At 35.2% G+C, this 23,963-nt stretch overlaps 2 protein-coding genes across 3 annotated transcripts; one reads left to right on the plus strand and one right to left on the minus strand.

Moving 5' to 3' along the window:
* Positions 1-544: 544 nt before the first annotated feature.
* Positions 545-11,487, plus strand: LOC114374936 (E3 ubiquitin-protein ligase UPL3-like). Its single transcript, XM_028332662.1, has 18 exons — positions 545-1,726; positions 1,918-2,028; positions 2,163-2,279; positions 2,464-2,634; positions 2,707-2,868; positions 3,044-3,292; positions 3,435-3,556; positions 3,649-5,038; positions 6,472-6,567; positions 7,028-8,590; positions 8,684-8,908; positions 9,004-9,108; positions 9,870-9,950; positions 10,051-10,119; positions 10,212-10,340; positions 10,518-10,640; positions 10,737-10,962; positions 11,107-11,487. Exons 1-17 carry the CDS (start codon positions 887-889, stop codon positions 10,800-10,802), a joined length of 5,619 nt encoding a protein of 1,872 aa, XP_028188463.1. The 5' UTR covers positions 545-886; the 3' UTR covers positions 10,803-10,962; positions 11,107-11,487.
* A 4,141-nt stretch (positions 11,488-15,628) lies between these two features.
* LOC114375538 (beta-galactosidase 13-like) lies at positions 15,629-22,173 on the minus strand. 2 transcript variants are annotated; one of them, XM_028333331.1, is made up of 19 exons: positions 21,982-22,173; positions 21,578-21,737; positions 21,190-21,285; positions 20,949-21,061; positions 20,669-20,735; positions 20,396-20,488; positions 20,127-20,270; positions 19,896-19,990; positions 19,533-19,638; positions 19,238-19,441; positions 18,602-18,769; positions 17,970-18,148; positions 17,755-17,864; positions 17,478-17,587; positions 17,269-17,376; positions 17,094-17,198; positions 16,854-16,999; positions 16,297-16,642; positions 15,629-15,954 (listed from the first exon to the last, which is right to left on the minus strand). In XM_028333331.1, the coding sequence occupies exons 2-19, from the start codon at positions 21,713-21,715 to the stop codon at positions 15,838-15,840; spliced, it is 2,445 nt and encodes an 814-aa protein (XP_028189132.1). In that variant the 5' UTR covers positions 21,716-21,737; positions 21,982-22,173; the 3' UTR covers positions 15,629-15,837. The 2 variants fall into 2 exon arrangements, with proteins under 2 accessions (XP_028189132.1, XP_028189131.1); XM_028333330.1 differs by lacking the exon at positions 21,982-22,173 and having other exon boundaries at positions 21,578-21,909.
* Positions 22,174-23,963: the final 1,790 nt, after the last annotated feature.

Here is a 23,963-nt window from a genome sequence, read left to right on the forward strand (position 1 = left end):
TGAATTGGATTGCTAAAAAAAAATGCAACTAAATCTAATTCAATTATGTTTAATTGAGTTATATTGTAAACTAGAAGTGTTTCCAATGTATTTTGTACATGCAGTTACATAATATAAAGAAAGAAAGCAAATGCAATACAGTACAAAACATAAAATTACTTATATTGCATAACAAAGTAACACGTGTAATGTAGTTGGATAGATTTTATATATATGTTGAGATATATATGTTGAGATTAGATTAAATTTAACTCAATCCACTTATATATGTAATTTTTGTCTTATATTTTATCTAAAATTTGTATTATAAATAATTTAATATCTTATATTCGAGTCAATTATAATTTAATTTTAATGTGCCTCCAATATTAGTTATGCTGGTGTCTATTGAAACGCCGAGGCCGAGGGGTCGAAGTGTACCTACACGCCACACTGCAAGAGTGTCGCCAAGTTGGGTTTGATGAACGAAAATGATCAATCCATCCAACAAAATTTTAATTAATTTTCAATAATAATAATAAAAAAAGGCAAAGAAAGTTACGCACAAAAGCCTCGTTTTGTTCTGTCCCTTTATTCCTTCCTTCCTTTCTTCTTCTTCCTTACCCCTTTCCCTGGCTGATTTAGGGTTTTCTGGCAATAATCTCCTTTCGGTACTTTTTACCTCTGAATCCTCATCATCGCTATTGCTGATTACACTCCTCACAATGCTCACTCAACGCCTCGTTCGAAAAACGTGAAATCTTCTCTTCTGCAATTTCTAGGGTTTCGAATTGCGGAACCGATTCATTCAACTCAACACCACAAAGACTCGATCGATCCATGGTAGCGTTGTGATTGGCGCTCGGTGGCGAGCGAGTTGATAGATTGCGGGTTGGCTGGATTTTGTATGGAAACTCGGAGCCGGAAGCGGGCGGAGGCTTCCTCAGCTGCCCCTTCATCCCCTTCCTCTGGTCCCACCACTCGTTCAAGCAAGCGCGCACGTCTCTCTTCTTCTTCTTCCGCTTCCGCCGCCGTGAACACTCGGTCCCGTGCATCCAATACTAAGGAACCCTTGCCCCCTAAAAATCCCCCTCCTCCTCTTCCTCCCATGGACTCTGCCAACGAATCCTCTGGCTCCCGCCGTGATCGCCGCAACAACAAAGAAAACTCCTCCGACAAGGGGAAGGAGAAAGAGCATGATGTCAGGATTAGGGACAGGGATGCGGCATTGAACATGGATGGCAGTGGTGGAGACGAGGACGATGACAATGACAATGACAGTGAAGGCGGTGTGGGGATTTTGCATCAAAACTTGACCTCTGCGAGTAGTGCACTTCAGGGGCTTCTTCGGAAACTCGGTGCTGGTTTGGATGATCTGCTTCCATCGTCGGCTATGGGCTCTGCATCTTCCTCTCACCAGAGTGGGAGGCTGAAAAAGATCCTCTTTGGATTGCGGGCGGACGGCGAAGAAGGGCGGCAGGTCGAAGCATTGACACAGCTCTGTGAGATGCTTTCGATTGGGACTGAAGAATCGCTTAGTACATTCTCTGTTGATTCGTTTGTTCCTGTGCTCGTGGGGTTGTTGAATCACGAGAGCAACCCTGACATCATGCTTCTTGCTGCCAGAGCATTGACCCATCTCTGCGATGTGCTCCCTTCATCTTGTGCTGCGGTTGTGCATTATGGTGCAGTCTCAATCTTTTGTGCCAGGTTGCTCACAATAGAATACATGGACTTGGCTGAGCAGGTTGTTCTTTAATGGGAATGGTGTTAGAAGAAACTTATGAAATATAAATATTTGTCTTGAACTCTGGTGCTGCCTAATTGTTTTTTAAAACTATGTATATTGCAATGTTTCTGGGTTCAGTTGTAGAAGAATCATGCATTTTGAAAATGAAATTCTTATAGTTTGATTACTGTGTTTGATGGCATGAACAGTCCCTTCAAGCTTTGAAGAAGATCTCTCTGGAGCATCCCACTGCCTGCCTACGAGCAGGTGCTCTTATGGCCGTGCTTTCTTATTTGGACTTCTTTTCAACAGGAGTTCAGGTAAATTGTCAGTGAAGTACCTAAATTTAGAGGATGATTATATTATATGGTCCTTTTGGATAGTCATAAATCATTTGGCCACAGATGCCTTTAGTGAGCAAGTGTGTGTATGTTGACATTATTCTTTGTTTCAGCGGGTTGCATTGTCTACTGCTGCAAATATGTGCAAGAAGCTTCCTTCAGATGCAGCTGATTTTGTGATGGAAGCTGTTCCTCTTCTGACAAACCTTCTTCAGTACCATGATTCCAAGGTAAGGTCATGTTTTGTTTTAAGTCTTGTCACATAATGGAAACTGTATTTTTCCTTTTGCATCTATAACTTTTCCCGTTAAGGAAGTTTTTTTTAGCTTGAGAGGAGGGAGATTTTGATCCCTGTATCCCATAGTATAAAATATTTTTCTATAGCTTCACCTTATGCATTATCAATTTTTGTAGGTTCTGGAGCACGCCTCTGTTTGTTTGACTCGAATAGCTGAAGCTTTTGCATCATCTCCAGACAAATTAGATGAGTTGTGCAACCATGGACTTGTAACACAAGCTACCTCCCTCATTTCTAACAGCAGTTCTGGAGGTGGTCAGGCTTCTCTCAGCACACCGACATATACCGTGAGTGCAATTTTTACTTTAAGTCGGATGCATTTTGCATGTAGTTTTGGTCCTTGACTTGGGCATATGCAGGGTTTAATCCGACTTCTTTCAACTTGTGCGAGTGGATCCCCTCTTGGAGCTAAAACCTTATTACTTCTTGGAATTAGTGGTATTCTTAAAGATATTCTATCTGGTTCTGGAGTTTCTTCTAATGCCTCTGTTTCTCCTGCATTAAGTAGGCCACCAGAACAGGTATAGTATAACACCAGAACTTTTCTTTTAGTCATTCATGTGTAGTTTTATCTCGTAATGTTCATTAAGCAGCCTTTGACCTTAAATACACCATTATTTAGATCCTTGATATTTCCAGTTCTCTTACATTTGTGAAGGAATGAAATTATTCTAATTCTCTGTTTCAAATATATAGATATTTGAGATTGTAAACCTGGCGAATGAGCTTCTGCCCCCATTGCCACATGGAACAATTTCTCTCCCTATCATCTCCAACATGTTTTTGAAAGGGCCCATTGTAAAGAAGTCTCCTTCTGGTAGCTCTGGGAAACAAGAAGACACTAATGGAAATGTTCCTGAGATATCGGCTCGTGAGAAACTATTAAATGATCAGCCTGAACTACTTAAGCAATTTGCGATGGATCTCCTCCCAGTTTTAATACAGGTTGACATTTGTGCATTGATCATTTGCTTAAATTTTGCTTGATAAATTTGTTAAATTAAAAAAAGAAGTTCTGATATTGCTCCTTTGCTTCCTTATTTATCTTCTTTGGTTAATTGATGGTATTGGCTTGCTTTTGATACAGATATATGGTTCTAGTGTCAATGGTCCTGTTCGGCACAAATGCCTTTCTGTCATTGGGAAATTGATGTATTTCAGCACGGCAGAGATGATCCAGTCTTTGTTGAGTGTGACAAATATATCAAGGTATGTAGAAGTTTAATTGGGTTGATATTGCTTGATATCCTACTGATTTTATGGGTTTAGAAAATTTATGCATTGTTGCTTTGATCATATAGTTTCTTAGCTGGCGTCCTAGCATGGAAAGATCCACATGTTTTGCTTCCTGCCTTGAAAATTGCTGAAATTCTTATGGAAAAGCTTCCCGGGACATTCTCCAAGATGTTCATTAGAGAAGGTGTTGTGCATGCAGTGGACCAACTTATTTTAGCCTCAAATTCAACCAATATCTCTACACAGGCATCTCCTGCTGAGAAGGATAATGATTCTATATCTGGAGCATCATCTCGCTCTAGGCGTTATCGGCGACGGAGTGGGAATTCCAATCCCGATGGAAATCCTTTGGACGATTTGAAAACTCCAGTTTCAGTAAATGTTGGTTCACCTCCAAGTTCTGTGGATATGCCAACATTAAATTCCAGTATTCGGTTATCTGTTAGTACAGCTGCCAAAGCTTTTAAAGATAAGTACTTTCCTTCAGATCCTGGGGCTGCTGAAGTGGGTATTACTGATGATCTTTTGCATCTGAAAAATCTTTGCATGAAGTTAAATGCTGGTGATGATGAACAAAGGACTAATGGAAAGGGGGAATCTAAAACTTCTGGATTTGGTCCGGAAGAGTATTTAATTGGGATCATAGCTAACATGCTAAAGGAACTTGGCAAAGGAGATGGTGTATCTACTTTTGAATTCATTGGTAGTGGTGTTGTTGCAGCTCTGTTGAATTATTTTTCTTGTGGGTATTTCTCTAAAGATCGACCATTAGAAGCCCACCTTCCCAAGCTTCGCCAACAAGCACTTACAAGGTTTAAGTTATTTATAGCAGTTGCACTACCTTCTACTATTGAAGTTGGGACTGTGGCTCCTATGACTGTCTTGGTCCAGAAGCTTCAAAATGCCTTGTCCTCCTTGGAGCGTTTCCCTGTTGTGCTGAGTCATTCATCTAGGTCATCTAGTGGGAGTGCACGCCTCTCCTCTGGACTAAGTGCTTTATCTCAGCCCTTCAAGTTGCGGCTTTGTCGAGCCCAGGGTGAAAAGTCACTTAGGGATTATTCATCCAACGTTGTACTGGTTGATCCATTAGCAAGTTTAGCAGCGATTGAGGAATTTGTTTGGCCTCGTATCCAACGTAGTGAATCTGGTCAGAAGTCCACTGTAGCCACTGGGAATTCTGAATCTGGGACAACTCCTGCAGGAGCTGGTGTATCCTCTCCTACTACCCGTCGCCATTCTACTAGATCCAGATCATCTGTTAATATAGGTGATACATCTAGAAAGGAAATAACTCAAGATAAAAGTACAAGTTCTTCCAAGGGTAAGGGAAAAGTTGTATTAAAGCCTGCACAAGAGGAGGCAAGAGGACCTCAGACCAGAAATGCTACTCGCAGAAGAGCAGCTCTTGATAAAGATGCTCAAATGAAGCCTGTAAACGCTGACTCTACTTCTGAGGTATACCGATGTAAACTGAGTTAGGGACTGTTATGACAGTTATCTGTAGAGAATAACTGCTTTAGAAATCAATGTTAGAAACTCAAATATCTGTCTTAGAAAACAGTACTGTATTAGAAACTTCAGGATAGTAGTTATGTATTTGGAGTATATGTCTGTTAGTATGTGGTTTTAATTAGGCAGTTTAATGTTATTTTTAAGTTCGTGGACAGAGAATACTCTGTAGGAGACTTCTGTCTCTGGGACAGTAAGTGCTGTTTTTGTATGTGATAGGAGACTCTAGTCTTTAGTACAGCAAATGTATTGCTGTATTTGTATGTGATAGGAAACTTTTGTCTCTGGGACAGCAAGTGTATTGCTGTATTGTGTGTGATTTAAGTGTTCTATATATTTTAGGCAAATGCTAGGGCGCTGTTTGAGGAAGTAAAAAGGGAAAGTTTTTTATTGGGATGCGTAAAATGCACTCCCCCTATATTTTATTTCTTTACTTTATCATTTGGTGTTCTATCATATACTTTGAAATCCTAGCGATGAGTTTACAATGCTACAACTTTTTTCTTCTGTTAATTTATAACTTTCAGTTATTTAGTTTTTGTTGGATGGTTTTCTTCTTTTGCTCTCCACTTCCTTCTGGCTATGTATGATCTGACTATGAATGTTGCTGTTTTCATGTTGGTTTATACAGTGAAATATGAGGAGAATACTTAATAATGCCAATATAAGGTGTAAAGATGCATTATTAGATTTTGCATCGCAAGCTTGAAAAGTCATCTGGAATTTCTCTGCAACTTTGGACACACTGGATTTTGTTGTCTGTAGATCCTTGAAATGTTTTACCTCTGCCATTTAGTTTTATAAATGGCTTTTGGTTACAATTATCTATTTAGATATATCTCTTATGTGAGAAACACTACCTAAGTGTTCTTTTGATTATTATGTTGAACAGTTGCTTTTTTGCACCATTGATTTCTTTACATACATTAAAATTAAGCTATTATAAGATTTCCCTGCAAAAGTGTTGAGTTACTACAAAAGTGAGGAACATTGCCAAGCCTCATCCTTCTAGCATTAAGTGTATGTGTCAGGATTGTTTTAGATTATTTGTGGGTGGGTTGCATATTTTTTCTATTTAGGTTATACTTGTTTTGTTTTTCATTGCTTTTGATTATGGCAGTGTTTACATGCATGTTGTTTAGCTAGGTTCTTGTGGTTGTTAAACTGGTGGAAGGATCTTTAGAGTATAAAATACAACACACATTCTATATGCAGTTGATATGGCTCAACTTGGCTGCTAAACTCATCTTTTTACTGCTATGCTTTGGACTAAATCATGAACCTAATCCAAGTATCCTGAAGTATCTAAATATTAGTCTCTTGTTTTTTCTTTTCTTTTTTTACCCTTCTATTGACATTTTTCATTGTCTACATTGTAGGATGAAGATTTGGATATATCCCCTGTTGAGATTGATGAGGCATTGGTGATTGAAGATGACGATATTTCTGATGATGAAGATGATGACCACGAAGATGTATGTTATCTACTGTTTTGTCTACTTTTCTTACTTGGTGATGAGTATCACATTTAAGTAATTACTGTGTTACTGTAATTTTTTTTTTTGCTTTTCTGACAACCCCCCAGCTTTTTCTACGTTTAACACGGCTTTTAATATATTAAAATCTATTTTTGGCTACCAACGCTGGTGTCCTTCAATCTTGTTTACATTTTTTTCAAAATGATATGCTGCTGTCTTTGTATCATTTCTTTGCTTTCTATTTTTTCTTCTGGGTATAATGATGCAATGAAGTTTTAGTTTATGATCTTATGCGAACTATCCAAGCCTCTGACCAATAGCTCAATCTAGGTGTTTTATTTCCAAAATTTTAATTTTAGCTACCATCATTATTGTTAACCAAGATTGAATGTTATAGTTAAATTCAGTTGTATCTATTCTTAAAATATTGGTGCTTGTTTTATTTTTATTGATGCAGGTACTGAGGGATGATTCTCTTCCTGTTTGTTCACCTGACAAAGTACACGATGTGAAATTAGGCGACTTAGCGGAGGAGAGTAATGTTGCTCCTGCAACAAGTGATGGCCAGGCTAATGCTGCCTCAGGTTCTAGTAGCAAAGCTGGTACAGTCAGGGGATCAGACTCTACTGATTTTAGGAGTGGCTATAACTCAAGCTCAAGAGGTGCAATGTCATTTGCTGCTGCTGCTATGGCTGGACTTGGATCTGCCAATAGCAGAGGTATCAGGGGTGGAAGAGATCGACTAGGGCGTCCATTGTTTGGTAGTTCTAATGATCCTCCAAAGTTGATATTTACTGCTGGTGGGAAGCAGCTTAATAGGCATTTGACTATTTATCAGGCAATTCAAAGGCAGCTTGTGCTAGATGATGATGAAAGATTTGCTGGCAGTAGTGACTATGTATCCAGTGACGGAAGCAGGTTGTGGGGTGATATTTATACTATAACTTATCATAGGGCTGAGAACCAGACAGATAGGACTCCCCCTGGAGGTTCAACCTCTAATGCTTCAAAATCTTGCAAATCTGGGTCTGTATCGAATTCTAGTTCCGAAGCCAAGCTGCATCAGACATCTGTACTAGATAGTATCTTGCAGGGAGAATTGCCCTGTGAACTGGAGAAATCTAATCCTACATACAATATATTGGCATTATTGCGGGTGCTTGAGGGTTTGAACCAACTTGCATCTCGTTTGAGGGCCCAAGTGGTTACTGATAGCTTTGCTGAGGGAAAAATTTTGGATTTAGATGAGCTAAGTGTTACCAGCGGTGCTAGGGTTCCTACAGAGGAATTTATAAGCAGCAAACTTACTCCAAAATTAGCTAGGCAAATACAAGATGCCCTTGCCTTATGCAGTGGGAGTCTTCCCTCGTGGTGTTACCAGTTATCTAAAGCGTGCCCTTTTTTGTTTCCTTTTGAGACCCGGCGACAGTATTTTTATTCAACTGCCTTTGGGTTATCTCGTGCATTGTATCGCCTTCAGCAGCAGCAGGGTGCTGATGGTCATGGATCAACAAATGAAAGAGAGGTCAGGGTTGGGAGATTGCAGCGTCAAAAGGTTCGTGTCTCTCGAAATCGCATTTTGGATTCTGCTGCTAAAGTGATGGAGTTGTATTCTAGTCAAAAGGCTGTACTTGAAGTAGAATATTTTGGTGAAGTTGGCACCGGTCTGGGTCCCACTCTGGAGTTCTACACACTTCTCAGTCATGACTTACAAAAAATTATACTTGAAATGTGGAGATCAGGTTCTTCAGAGAAATATCAAATGAAAATTGATGGAGATGAAAAGAAAATGAAACGTAGTGAAGGCTCTTTTGTTGGAGATGGAGAACTTGTTCAAGCTCCTCTTGGGCTGTTTCCTCGACCTTGGTCTGCAAATGCTGATGCATCAGAGGGTACCCAATTTTTTAAAGTGATTGAATATTTCCGACTATTAGGCCGTGTAATGGCTAAGGCTCTTCAAGATGGACGCCTATTGGATTTACCAATGTCAGTGGCATTTTATAAGCTTGTTCTTGGTCAAGTAAGTTATGAAATGTTGATGTCTTATCTGATTTGATGTGCATCTTAAGGTTGATTTTTAGTATGTATATATTTAACCCTTGATATATTGCAGGAGCTTGATTTGCATGACATTCTTTTCATTGATGCTGAGCTTGGGAAAACTTTGCAAGAGTTAAATGCCCTTGTTTGCCGAAAACATTATATACAATCTACTGGTGGTAGCTACACCGATACCTTTGCTAATTTGCATTTTCGTGGGGCCCCAATAGAAGATCTCTGCTTGGACTTCACACTTCCTGGTTATCCAGAGTACATCTTGAAACCTGGAGATGAAATTGTATGTATTCAGTCTGTTTCTATTACCTGGTTTTTGTTTTGGTTCTGATTCTGTCTGTTATGAAAATTGCTTTGAACTTACTGTCAAACTTCCAGGTTGACATCAATAATCTAGAGGAGTACATATCCATGGTGGTTGAGGCAACTGTTAAGACTGGAATCATGCGTCAAATGGAAGCATTTAGAGCAGGGTTCAATCAGGTTATATGCTGTCTCAATTAATTCATGTAACTTTTGTCTTTGACTGTGCACCTTGTTTGGTGATGCTGTGTAAGCTCTTATCTAAAATGTCATGTATTTTTTAACTGTGATCAGAAAGTTCTGTAATATCATTGTTGTCTGTCTTTTACTTGCACATTGTCAATTCTTATTTAAAACATCATGTATTTTTTAATTGTGATCAGAAAGTTCTGTAATATCATTGTCTGTCTTTTACTTGCACATTGTCCATTCTTTTTGGTGTTCCTTCTCTCAAACAATTTTATTGAAAAGTAAACTTGACTGGGGTTTAATTTGATAATAATAATATTGAGCATGGATTCTTCAGCTTTTAGATTCTTAAGGGGCATTGTTTTTTCTAATAAAAATTATTACTTTTGGTTATATCTTGAGCAGTGAACTGCATATATAGCCTGAATATCGGATGTATTAATTAAGAAATTACAAAATGTTTGTTTTTGACTTTTACTTATGTTTGCTACCAACCTTGTGTCCCCCTTCCCCTGGCCCCTGCACATCAAGAATGGAAGATAGAAAATACACATTTTTTTTTTATATTGATGTCAAATATTCAGTTATTTAATGTCAAAATTTTACAAGTGAAATAAGCTACTGGCTGAGGAAGAGATGGGCTGGGCTGGGCAATAGTTGGAACTTGGAAAAACTAGTTTGATGATTTGTTCATTTGCTTGAGTCCAAAAACTAAACATTTGTCACTTGCCCACTTGTTCTTTTCAATTCAGGTTTTTGACATCTCATCTTTACAAATTTTTTCTCCCCAAGAACTGGATTACTTGCTTTGTGGCCGGAGAGAATTGTGGAAGGTATTCTTTTTTGTGCAAAAGTATTACTGCTGCTTACAACAATATTTTAAATGTTACCATGAATAATGTAGTTATAAATTTATTTTTCTCTTTTCTGCAGACTGAGACACTAGCCGATCATATAAAATTTGACCATGGTTATACTGCCAAGAGCCCTGCCATAGTTAATGTATGGTTCTTTTCCCCATAGAAGGACATTTGTGTTTTTGGAAATTTAGGCTTGCTATATTTGATGCTGAACCTCTATGATGCTATTTTCAGTTACTCGGAATTATGGGAGAATTCACACCAGAGCAACAGCGTGCCTTCTGTCAATTTGTTACTGGTGCACCTAGGTTGCCTCCTGGTGGACTGGCAGTTCTAAATCCAAAATTAACGATTGTGAGGAAGGTATTGAAAAAATATTTTTGATCACTTGCAACCTGTGCTATTTATTCATGCGGCCTTCACGCAATTTTGTACTTGAATGTTAAAGTGGCTTTCCTCTACTTTTCCTTTTTACCTCTTAAAAGGGGGCTTACAAAATGCAAAGTTTGTAAGTGATTACATTTACATGTCTGGGTGCAGCTTTCATCAAGTGCAGCTAATGCTTCATCTAATGGGAACGGTCCTTCAGAATTAGCGGATGATGACTTGCCAAGTGTGATGACGTGTGCAAATTACCTTAAGCTTCCTCCTTATTCTACCAAGGTAGAACACTGCAAAGCATTGTTGGTAATATGATCATGCATGTCAAAGTGTCTTTTGGTGTTGAACTGTTGATATTTGATTTCCATTTTAAAACAGGAAATTATGTACAAGAAGCTACTCTATGCAATCAGTGAAGGCCAGGGATCCTTTGATTTATCGTGAGTTTCTGGAACTAACCAACCCGGCCCTGTATGTTAATATGATGATGAATCAGGGTTTACTCTTGAGACTTGATTATTTTTTGGTTATATGTACTTTCCTCCCTGCTTCTCAAATAATGGCCTCTCCCGGGTCACACATCAAAGGTGGTGACATGGTTCAGGTGAGTTTACCATTGTTGTGAAACCTCACTATGATTCTTGACACTACTAGACCATTGTTGTGAGCTTACCAAGAGCCTCTTATTATTTTGTTCATTTTCATTTGTTGGTAAACTAATTAATATCATTTCTTTGATTACTGGCAGTTGAATCGGATCGCCTCGTTCTAAAGGTGTAAAGGAATTTGCGGAGCTCGTTTTAGCTGTTACAACATGTAAATAGAATAGGAATGTTGAGTAATTCCCTCCCCCCTCTAAATTTTCCATCATTCTGTTTTCAACTCAAATTATTGGCAGTTAGTTATTATACATGCATGGAAGATGGTAAAAGGAATAGAAATAATATCAAATACTATGCTTTATTATTTCATGTTAGATCTGTTACGAGCTTTTGTTGAGGTAAAATGTGGATATCACTCTATGCTGATGCTATTTGCTATGATTGCCCCAAAATGAGGCGCTCTATAGCATAAATAAGTGCTGTTTGGGTTGCCGATTGGTTAGTCGCTAATGTACACTTTTGCTAAAGCATCTCTTTTGTTACTTCTCCGTTGAAATGCATTGAAATTCCCGCAACCAAGGTTTGAATGGGAATTCAAACATTCCCTAAATTTCATGTACTAGCTAGGGCTATCTAAACTGTGATAGCGCCAATTCTAATGCACTTTAAATTTTCCCCAAGTTATTAGAATATTATGTTCTAATGTGTTGAAACGGTTCAAATAGACTTTTTATATTATAAGATTAAATTACTCATTTGATTTCTTGATTTATATTTTTTTAGTTCCTATAATTTATATTTTAATTTGTTTTTAGTTCTTATAGTTTGAAAGTGATTTTTTAGTCTTTATAATTTATATTTTAATTATCTTTTATCACAAAAAATATATAAAAATAATTAATTATAAATTATTAATTTTTTTTATAAATTATCTTGCGATAAATTAGTTATAAATTATTTGTTATTATTTTTATAATTAATTTTAATTGATAATATTAGTTATATTTTGATGGTAAGGATTAAAAAAAATTAAAATATAAAATATACTGATTAAAAATATAACTTAAATCATAAAAATTAAAAAAAATAAAATATAAATTATAAGAATTAAAAAAATTACATCAATTAAAAGAAAATGGTCTAGTATGACAATAAGAGAAATGCAAATTCCTAGCTATAGTACGACACAATAAATTTTTGGTAGCTCCAATCAGAGTGAAGGACGAGTGCCATTGGATATCTATTCCTCCAGTCGAGGATGGCGTGCATGTTGATCTGAAAAAGACGTCCCCAGTCTATGACACGGCTCAGGGATCAACCAAAGCACCCATTCCATGTTTTGGTGTAAATACTCTATCTCCACAATCATTAATTCTATGCTACTTTGTTGAGTACCCAACTACCTGTCGTAGTCGTGGTTGTGAAAAACAACTCCCATACCCATAACTGTCATACTGTGAGTTGCTGCAATGCAATATGGATGTTCTTATTGAGCAACGAAACAAGTGGTTATAGGAATATGTCAGAGTCAAAGGATAAAATAATTAAAGTTCATTAATAATTTTTTTATTAGTTTTATAAAATAAAAAGACTTCCATTTTTGACAAATGTCATATATGCTGTCAAATAAGTTTGGTATATAACTCTTATTTAAAGTAAATTTTGTTTTAAAATTTTCTTTAGGTGTCATTCATTGTTGGACTGGCGGCCCTGCCCGTTGTCAAAGAGCATCGTTATCGACTGCTGGGGAAGCAACCCCGTTAGAGTTAGAGGAAGCAACTCCCATTCTACGTGCGTACGGACAATTGCTATTTGCTAGGGAGACACAACAATTGCTTCCTAAAGCAACATTGCTATCCATAATAAATTTAATTAAAAAAACCAAAAATGATTATTATAGTGTTATTTTTATGTAACGTTGGACTTTAGTACTTATTGTAATGTATTTTTAAAATAAAAGATACATTCCTAGCCGTTAAAATAGAGTGCAAACGGACATATTTGTAGCCGTTAAAAATTGTGTTATTAGAAGTATCGGATATATTTTTTTGCAATATAAATATAGGGTAATGTAATTTTTTTTACCCAATCAAAACCTCTAAAATTTATCTCATTTCATTCTTAAAAAATTCACAACTTTATTTATTTTTTCATTTGGTGAATCCAAACCAAAATTCCTTTAATATGAATATGTGGTTTAGTTTCATACCAAATACTCAAGGTCTCAAATTCAAATTTGTAAAATTTCTCAAATTTACTAATCCCACAGAATAATCCAAATCCAAGTATGATAAATTTTCTAGATTATACACTCTCATTTCATCTATATCATTCCTCTATGTATCAATCACCACTAATAAATCCTTACATGGATCAAGGGTCTTCAATAGATACTAGTAGTGAACAATGGAATGAAAGAGAATATGATGTACCATCCAACTTTGTGTCAAAATTCCAAATTCTACCATTTGGGGGGGGGGGGGGTTGTAGGTTCAAATAACAACATCAATGTATTCAACAAATCTTCTATGTTTAAGGGTGTTACGGAGAAGAAAGTTCCTACAATACAATTTTGGAGTGAATGGAATCCACATATAACGCGAGGTACTTTCTAACGAATGATATTTATCTAGATTAGACAACACTTGTGAAGATCATCCCAACTTCCAAGGCCATAGGGTCATAAAAAAAAATTGTTTGCTAAACATCAAGAAGCAACAAGAAAGGATGTGGAGCACACACTTGGAGTGCTTCAATATTGGTTTGCAATTGTACGCGATCCTATGCGTGATTGGAGGAGCATGGACACAGTCAAACATGTATTATATGCATGCATCATATTGCATAATATGATTGTGTAAGATAAACTACACATATAATGTGAATTTTGACCACTATTATAAATATCCCACTAATGATGTGCCAACGACCAATATATGTATTGATCATTATCCAACCCTTGAATCATATTTGCTTAGAAAAAGAGAAGTCCATGATCTGAGATATTATCACCAATTTCAAGTGGACCTTGTGAAATATATTTGAAAACGTTTTGGATGTGATAATTAGCAAAAACTAATTATTGATTTAATTATGTAACTTTTATTATTTTAGTTAGTGTCCTTTATGTTTTGCTATATGTTCTTTCATCATTTTAAATAAAATTTAATTTTTATTATGTTTATATTTATATTTTTTATTTTGATTTTTTTAATTATTTAACATCTGCAAAAAATATTTAACATAACAATGCACAATTTTTTTTCTTAATTTTAAAAGTTTAATTAATTTACAAATAATATAATTATAAATTAATAAAGAAATTATTAATAAAATATAATCATAAAAGCTTTTTGGAGGGACCCATTGGAAGCAAAAAAAAAATAATAATTACTTCATTGTAGAGATTTATTGCATATATTAGCTTGTATTTTGAAAAGTAAAAATAAATGATATGTACCACATGTTTGATTAAAATTAAAAAATGGATGCTCTTATTGAGCAACGTAACAAGTAGCTAAAGGAACATGACATCACGGTCGACTCAAGAGTAAAACAATTAAAATTCAAGCTTATGTCCACTAACAAAAAGTTATTTTTTTATTAGTTTTATAAAATGAAAAGGGATTCATTTTAACAAAAATGTCATATATATATATATATATATATATATTCAAGTAGGTTCTCCTTTTTTATTTAAAGTATAAAAAAATTCTTAAAACTTTAGGTCTCATTCATTACTAGAGCCGACCTTGATGTTGTGCTAACAACAACACAACGGTTGATTTTTAAGTGGAAAGAAATTAGTGAACTTCTAAGAAAGAAACGAAAGGGTAATACAAACTACCAGAAGTTCTTATTCAATCGTACAACCGAGGAGCTTTATGGTGCCTTGTTAGCTAATACTAATGAAGAGTGTGTGGTTAGGATTTTTCTTTAAAAGGATTTGTCATATGTTAACAGAGTTTATAACTTTTTTTGTTTTGGTAATAAACGGAATAATTAATGAACTCTTTTGAATTGCTAGGCCTGAAGTGCTTTATTAAAATGAACCAAGAAGGATGACAAGTTGCAGGCGACCAAATATGAAACAAAATTGAATTATTGTAATAATTGTTTTTAGGGTTGGGAATAGGCCAGCCCAGGCCAGACTTTGAAAGGCTTGAGTATGACATACGATGAATTTTTGAGACCTGAGTCTAACCTATAGCCTATCAAAACTTTTATTTTGGTTCGGTCTGACCTTTTTAAAAGCCTAGTATGACATGATAGTCTTTTTAAAAGTCTTTTTCACATTAAATTTTTAATATTCATTTGCTCTGGAATAGGAACAAGAAAGTTATCACGAAAATACCAATAAAAATAATGAGAAATAGAAAGGGCACATGACTCACATCTAAATTATAATTAAAGTAAGATAGTTAAAAAAAAACAATTGTACCTAAAAAATAATATAAGTATATATTGGTACACAAAAAATAATATAAATATATATACATATATATAGGTCGGCCTATCAAACTTTTTAATAAGCTTAAATCTGGTCTATTTAATTTAATAGACTTTTGAAAAAACCTGAGTCTAAACTTTTAATTAAATAAACCAATTCAGATTAGACTTTATGTAGATCAGATCATAGATATCTGTAGACCGACCTGACCTATTTCCACCATGATGATTGTTCTGCATTCTTTTTCAATGTAAACAGAACAAACAAAATGTTGCTTGTTAAGTAAAAGACCCCGATTTGAGGTATCATGTGCTGCTACAAAGCAAAAGCTAACTAAAATTTGAGCTTATGGACTCCACCACTTCACCAATCAAATCACTGACGTGGCCACCCAACTCTACTTGACCTAGTGGCAGGTTTCTAGGATTCATTCACACCTCACTTGGATTGCAAGTGCCTTCGTCACATTTGGGCAAGCATCTTGGCCCTTAGTGAAGGCGTCCTTGTCAATTGGAACCAAACAAGATGCTTTTCCGAGGCATTGCTGCACAAAAAAATCACAGGAAAAAGAAGAAAAAACTTCATAGCCTAAGACATATAAAAGATTTATTTGGTATTTCCTTCTGTCCAAGCAATAAAAATTCCTTATTTTTTGATTTTAAATATAAGTAAATATCAATTATACATAACTTATTCAATCAGTTTATCTCTAAAATATCTTTCATTTAATATGATCAAAGATTTTTTTATATTCAATAAAAAATTATTTATTTTTTAATTAGAAATAACAATTTAATAAAATTAACTAATTTTTTAATAAATATGAATTATGTCTTTTTTGTTTATTAGTAAGACGGGAGAGAATATTTGATAACGAGAGCTCTACCTTCTCCACAATCTGCTTGATGGCAGGTGCATTACATTTGCCTAAAGCAAAGGCTCCACATGCACCCGCAGGATCACCAAAGCTTGCAAACTCCACAGCCTTAATGGTTCTTTGGTGTGGACATTTGAGTGAAGCTGATGGCACCAGATCATTCACAACAGCCTGGAACTTCTCGCTCTTAATTGCCCATGACTTGACATTGGGGGGGTGATTCTCTGTGACGAAACTGCATATTGTATCTCTGTTAACAGTTAGGATTTCAACCTTTTCTGGATTAGCTATCTCTTCCTCAAATACAACAAGCAAGTTGTCTTTTGGATTGAAGTAAGTTCTTGGGATGTGGTACCTGAAAGAAAATAAAGAATAACTTGAGTTAGTTTTTCTAGGCCAAACAAATATATTTTTTATCGGTAAATATTAATTGTTTGTTTTTGTTAGTAGCAAGGAAGGAAGGAGATCCAGAATTCACTATCTTTCCTTTCTTTCCTTCTTCTTTAACTACCCAACCAACATTATATATTGGTTTGTTGTTTATGACTCATGAGTGATTTACTTACTCTGATTGAGTAGGCTGTCCAAGAGGAGAGAGGTAACTCATCCAGTGACGACCAATGCTTTTACCATTGATCCAAACCATTCCCTTCCCCATACCAGTCATCCTGATGGCAACAGGATCCGTTCCCTCTGGGGTTGCAAAATTTGTCTGCAAAATGAATGAATACAAACATGTTTGATTTGATTGAATCCTTCTAACAATGAAAATAACAACAACAACTTGCACAATAAGTAACCATTACCTTGTACCAGGAGACAGCCGGTCCAGGTCCCTTGGCTTCTTTCCATTGTACTTTCTTTGATCCTTCTTCAGTGAAAATGCCAAGCTTCTCACCTTTGATACCAACCTGCAAATTGGCACCAATTCAGTTATACTTATACATACAATCTCACAGTGATTAATTAATTAATTAATACCTCATGACCCCAACCATTAGAAGTGAGATCCATTTTTCCAGAGTTGAGACCAAGGATGAATATAGACTTGGGTCCAGCGAACCTGTGTTCCATGTATGCTCCACTGTCCTGTATATTAAAGGGGACACAAATACAATAATAGAATGATTCCTTGAAACAAACAAGTGCTGAAAATATAGGAGAAGGAAAAAAGTTGAGCCAGCTCTTACGGGGAGTCCCACAGTGGAAGCCAAGATAGCTATTTGGTTAACTCCAACCTTCAAGGTTACAGGTTTCTGGAATTCAAAACCTTTTTCTTCATGGCTACCATGATTTGATCCTTTATTAAAACCACCAAGACATTTAATTAGCCAAATATTAACACCAACTTTAGTTTCTCATAGAGAACATATATATAGTACTTTGCCATGCATGCATGAAATTGAATAAATCCAAATACATTGATTGGACTTGATCCACTTCCTCTATGAATTTCTGTGTTCTTACCAATGAATTCTCCATTTACAAAGGCAAGCAATGAATGACCAAGACTCATAATACGGAGAATGGTAGGTATATCATTCTTCTTTGGCAAGTCTTCTGGACGTAGTTCTACGCTGCAGTAAATATATATATAAAGTCTCATATAGCAGTTGCATGCATAAAGAGAATATTGAAATATATATCCTCAGCTGCTGACAAGAACATGAACATAAACTCACCTGGTGGTGTACCATGCATAGTCGCTGGTGTCTTTAAGCAAGCTATAAAGCTCTATAGGATTCTTTTCATGGGTTGGAATTTGCTTGGTGGTTGGAATGGTCTCAGAATACACCTCCCACTTATGATCGTTTGCTGCCATTGACCGCTTGAAATTCCTTGAACTATGTTGTGAAGCAATCTGCAGATTCAGGAGGCAATGCAAAAATCAATCAAAATGGTTAGCTACAGAGCCAAGCACGAGAACCATGAAGCATGCACACCTCTCTTGTTCGCCGCGTCAGACGTTTTTAACACCTTCACACCCAAACACTTGTGCGACCCTTATTAAGTGCCTAATTTAAAAGTTATTTTTGTTGGCTTGAACACTTAAGTTGTCACTTTTACACAACTCACACACTTGAAAAAACATAGAATATTTGTTTAAAAAAATGAATATTCCATCAATTTAGATATTTTATTGTATGTAACTTATATTTCATTTTATTAGAGTCTCTATGTGTGAATGGAGTGTCTCTGCATCCTAGATTTTAAACATTAGCCATGTCAAAGTATCCATGTGAGAGAGTTCATGCTTCATGAGAATTCTCTACTTGTAAAAAGAAGGCAAGGGTTAAAAAAGAAAGTTACTTACACATTGAGTGTTGAAAACAACAGTCTTGCAGTCAGGAAGGATGCTAATGGAACGTGGTGGCATATAGTAGTCCGTACCTCTGAAACTTATGGTTGTTGGTACTTTGGTGTGGTTGTTGGTGATGAAAGCAGCACATAAATTACTTCCTGGCTTCTCAAAAACTATAACCTGGGAAATTATGTTGAGAATTTTATAATTTCTAATTAATTAATGAGTTAAATATTAAGTGATCTAATTTAATGAGTTCATTAAACTGCCAACAAAAAATTGAGATGAACTTAGTGAACGGAAACTAGTTTGATCCATTAGGAGATAATGAGAACTAAGGTATGGCTATGATTCTTGATACACCAAACAAAGGTCGCATAAGAAAGAAGATGATTTGGTTGAGGAAGATCATTAAACCAATTGTTAGTAACCGATGTAATATTTTGCTGCGTGTTGATAAGTTCTATGGATCCAGGTTTTCTTTAAAACCTCTTGATAATTTGACTTAATGTGTTTTGATACTCATTTGATATTTTATAAGGTTTATTAAAAATTTCAACAATTTAAACTTGCAGCATGGGTTAAACTGTCTTGTGGGAATGTGAATTTTGAGAATTGGCTGTGTTGTGTCAGATTAATGCTTATTACCTCGTGATGTTGGCTCATTTTTGTGACGGTAGACGCACCATTAAACAGGGCCCTCTTGCATAGGCTCAATGCCCTGTGCACATCCCTCAGGTGACTCCATTTTGGTTCTCTCTGCATACCGTACTCATCAAGAGGGGCTTCATCGTAATATCGGGTTGTAGTGAAGGCAGAGCTTGTTCTACCAAAATTTGTTCCACCATGGTACTACACCAGTTTCAGATTGAGTTTATTTAGTAAGAAACACAATAATGTCCATAAGTTAATTTCTTTATCATAAAAAACCTTTATTTATTACCATATAATAGTTCACCAAAGATCCATTCTTAGAGAAGAAGCGAGCAACTGAGAAGGCAATGTCTTCTGCTGATCTTTGAGATGGTGGATCTCCAAACACTCTATACCTGTAGTTGCAAATTACCAACAAATTAGTGGGGTAAGCCAAAACTAGAACATTGTCTTAAATACTTGACAAAAATAAGTGACCGTTATTTTTAATTTTTTTTACATGAAGATCAAATGACTTAAATTTTACTTAAGTCCGGTTTACTAAGTCACTGCATCTTCATTCGAGGGTACGTTCTAATTTACTAATTGCATGAATACATAAAAAAAAAAAAACTAAAAAATTGATCTCTAGCCAACGAATATATATACTTACTGAGCAGTCCAGTTTTCAGTCCATATGGCAGGCTTGTAAGGTTTGTTGGGGCCTGAAAAGGTATCACCACAGTGCCTTCCATTGCATGCATTAATCTGCCAAATGAAGTAGGCATGCATGATCAGGGCAAAGATAACACGTACATACACATGCATTATTTAATTTATATCGACGATCACTGGAATTGAAGGAAAATCAATTATGTCAAACATTTAATTTTCATGAACTTACCACTGGATCAGGAGCATCTGTCTGCTTGCACATGATCCATGGAACTCCAATATCCAGTGACACTGCCATTTTTGCGGCCCATTGGACATAATTATCTCCTTCCTCTCTAAAAGCACGTTGGATATGGTTGTACTCATTCTCAATCTGCAGCACGTACGAAAACAAAAATGTTGTGAGCACTAGTTTGCTTATACTATATATTGAGCAACTTGCAGAAATTAATTAAAATAGACTTGGGAGAATTAGGATCTTGTGGAAATAATCAGAACCTGTGCCAAGATGATAGGGCCTCCTTGGGGAGCAAAGAGGTTCGCGTCTTTCACCGTTTTTATAACGGTTGATACATATTTTTTCATGTGCTTCTGCAAATTATAAATTATTTTAATTAGTAATCTTGAATTTCCAGAAATTAGAAGCAGCTCTGGAGTTCTATATATATATATATATATATACTAGTGTTTTGCCGACGCCGGACTCATACTCCTATTTAAATATTACCAATATATATATATATGGAGATCGATCAGAACACGGTTAATTACCTTAAAGGGTTCATTGTTAGAGCGGAATATGATTTCAGGGACCTCTCTTAGCCAATATGGAAGTCCTCTGATGTATTAACATTGAAGGAAATATATTATCAAATCGGAGATAAACAGAGTGAGCACACTTTCTTAATAGAGTATAAGAAATTTTGCACTTTTAATTAATAATTAAAAAGTGTATGTGTTCATGAACAGTATTCGGTGTTAATTTGTTGTTTCTTTTAACGTAGTTAGGAACATACATTTTAGAAATGAAATAATAATTAAAAGGGCATACCCGTGATTCCATTCAGCTTGGATGAAAGGCCCAACCCTGAGGGTTACATACATTCCTTTCTTTTGAATAAGCTTGATGAACTTTATGTAATCATACTGCGGCTCAATTGAGTACTGCAAAATGGAGCAAATTAATCACCAATTAGTCAAGCTAGGACATTCATTAACCTTGGAATAATACCAAACTTTACATGCATGCATGCATGTGGTAGGTACTTCAGCTGCTTCCCGAATTCATTTACCTTGCCTTTCTCAGTCTCATGAATGTTCCAGAACACGTAAGTTTGGACCACGTTTATGCCTCCCTGTCTTGCTTTGTCAAGAATGCCTGCCCACTCCTGAAAACACAACAAAACAGTTAGCTGAAGCTTTATTTTATCTATAACTAATTATTATATTATTATGAATCTATCTAACAAGTGTCTTGAGAATATTAATAACTGTAGATAGTCAGGGATAATCACCTATTCGGGATCTCAATCAATTTTCACATAACAAAGAGTTGAATTTTTAATGTACAACAGAGAATTAATAAAATTCGACTACGTCCATGTATGTTACATTGAGAATAGACCATATAATAGTTTCTTGTGAAATGATATGATGTTACTTGATGAAGAAGGTATGTACCTCGGGGGTGCTTCGTGGGTAATGGATGGAACCGGAGAAGAGAAGCTCCCGTCTTCCATTGATAATGAGTGACCTGCCATCATAAGTCACAGTCTTCTTCTCCCCGCCTTCGTCCTCGTGACTGTTAGAAGTCGTCATCTTCTTCTCGTCTTCATGGGCGCTGGTGGCAGCAATGACCAATGAAAAAGTGATGGTAATCAAAAGAACTTTGAGAATTGACATGTTAATTGAGATAATTGTATGTGCAACAATGGAGAGAAAGAGAAAGAGGTGAAGTGTGGTTTGATCCAAGTGACCCTTCTTCTTAGATGCAAGAGTTGCTAAGAAATTGTTTCCGCAATTGTGACACTAACTTAGGAAAATCAGGAAACACATGTGTATTTAATTAAGGTCTTAGAGCAAACCTCGGTTTCCCGTTTTGGATTTCTGTTAGGAATCATTGGTCATGGTTAATCTTCGTCCTAGGCCTATCTTATATTTTGCTTTCTCCTTCTTTCACTGCCAGCTACATAACGTAGTTTAGTTTTTCTTTGCCGTGTTGGCTATAATGTCGGGGACATATATACATATTACATAATATCTTATCCCTATCTCTCTTCCCCGGCCACCCTATATATAGTTTGAATCAATGTCTTGTCTTCAGCTATATATATAAGTTGTTCAATTGTTCCACACTCCTGTAGTTTGATTTCAGCCTGTCTTAAACTTAATTATCATGTTTTAACGCTAGTATAAGAGAAATTTAGTTTAAATATTATTTTCTATCAATAATTATAAAATAATACATTTTTTTTGTTTTATTTATTTCTTGTTTTTAAAGATTTATAAGAAATAATCTTGTCAAATTTTTCTTAGAAAAAGAAAAACCAAAAATAATGTAAATGCTTGTAATTATTTATAAAAAGATAAGAAATGAAATTGAAGGATATTTTCTCTAACCAATTTTTTTTGTGAATAAAAAAAAATACTAAATGTTGTATAATATTTGGTATGCCACGGTTGGCAACCATGTTTAGGTCTAAAAATAGACTAGGCCTGACGAGCAAGTACAAAAAATCAGGCTCAATAGAACCTACCTGGACAATTAGGCCTGACTTGATGGGCTTACAGCTCAATCTCAAGAGTATAGGCCCGTATTCAATCAGATTTATTTTGACTTGATATTATTTTAATTTTTTTTCTTTTAAATATATATAAGTTCAGACAAAAAAAGAAGTAAAACAAATCAATTTAGTCGGACTTGACTACCCATTAATCCAGGTTGAATAAAAAAAATAGACTGCATAGAATTTAAGCTAGCCCAATCCCATTAGCTTGTCATAAGGGTTTTTTGTTATCACATGTGTGCATTATTATGATCAAAACATGACCCTTTCATGAATCACAATCCATCTATAACTTAGAAACTCATTTGATCACAAAGTTAGCCTTAGACGTGATGTTGTCATTGTTCTATATAAAAGACTTATTGGTGTAATGTGCAGCGAGTCCGTACATTCATTTCTGAGCATTTCAATCTCTCTCTCTCTCTTCTCTTCTTAACTATTTCTATGACACCAAACAGAACGTTATGAAAAGTATAAGCAACTTAAGAACCAGTGTAACTGAATAGTACAACTTTTTTTTAAGGAAAATGTTACCATGCCTTTGAAATATTAGTAAAAAGTTTTAATGTAGATTTTTTTTTTATTGAGGTGCACTTTATGTGATTTCCAATGCAATTTTATACTTTTTAAAATATTTTTTATTTGCCCTTAAGACTATTAATACGATAATTTAAGTTTATATTTTAATTTGTTGTCATTTAATTTAAGTTACAGTTAATTTGGTAGATAATCTAAAATTTATTATTCTCTTGTATTCTATATATACACCTCTTGTACACATACCGAACGATTGAATAAAATTCTAGTTTTATTTTCTCTATACAGCATCAAGAGACATTTTTCAAACATGACACATATATTAATGAGTTACATTTTAGCCAAATCATGTGAACTTAACTTGATAAAATATCAAATCGTGGATTAGAGAGTGTAATTAGGGATGATAGTAGGTTGAATCGTGGATAGGGATTTATATCCTGCCTTATTTAAAGCCTGATTTATTTAATTAAAATGTTAAGCTTGAATTTTTTTAAAAACCTATTTATGGATTAGGCTTGAGCTTATAAAAAAATCTATTAAGTCTCATAGGTCAATTAGTTTATTCATTTAAATATAATAAAAATTAATATTTATATATATATATATATAAATATTATACTTTTATATTTAATATTTTAATAAGTTAATAATTTTTTTTATCATAAATAAATTAATTTTTTTGAAATAAAAAGACTTTTAAATAAGTTAATATGTAAAACCAAATTTTTCAAAAGATAATA

Source organism: Glycine soja, chromosome 11 (genome assembly GCF_004193775.1).
Source record: "Glycine soja cultivar W05 chromosome 11, ASM419377v2, whole genome shotgun sequence".
In the NCBI taxonomy this organism is placed as follows: domain Eukaryota; kingdom Viridiplantae; phylum Streptophyta; class Magnoliopsida; order Fabales; family Fabaceae; genus Glycine; species Glycine soja.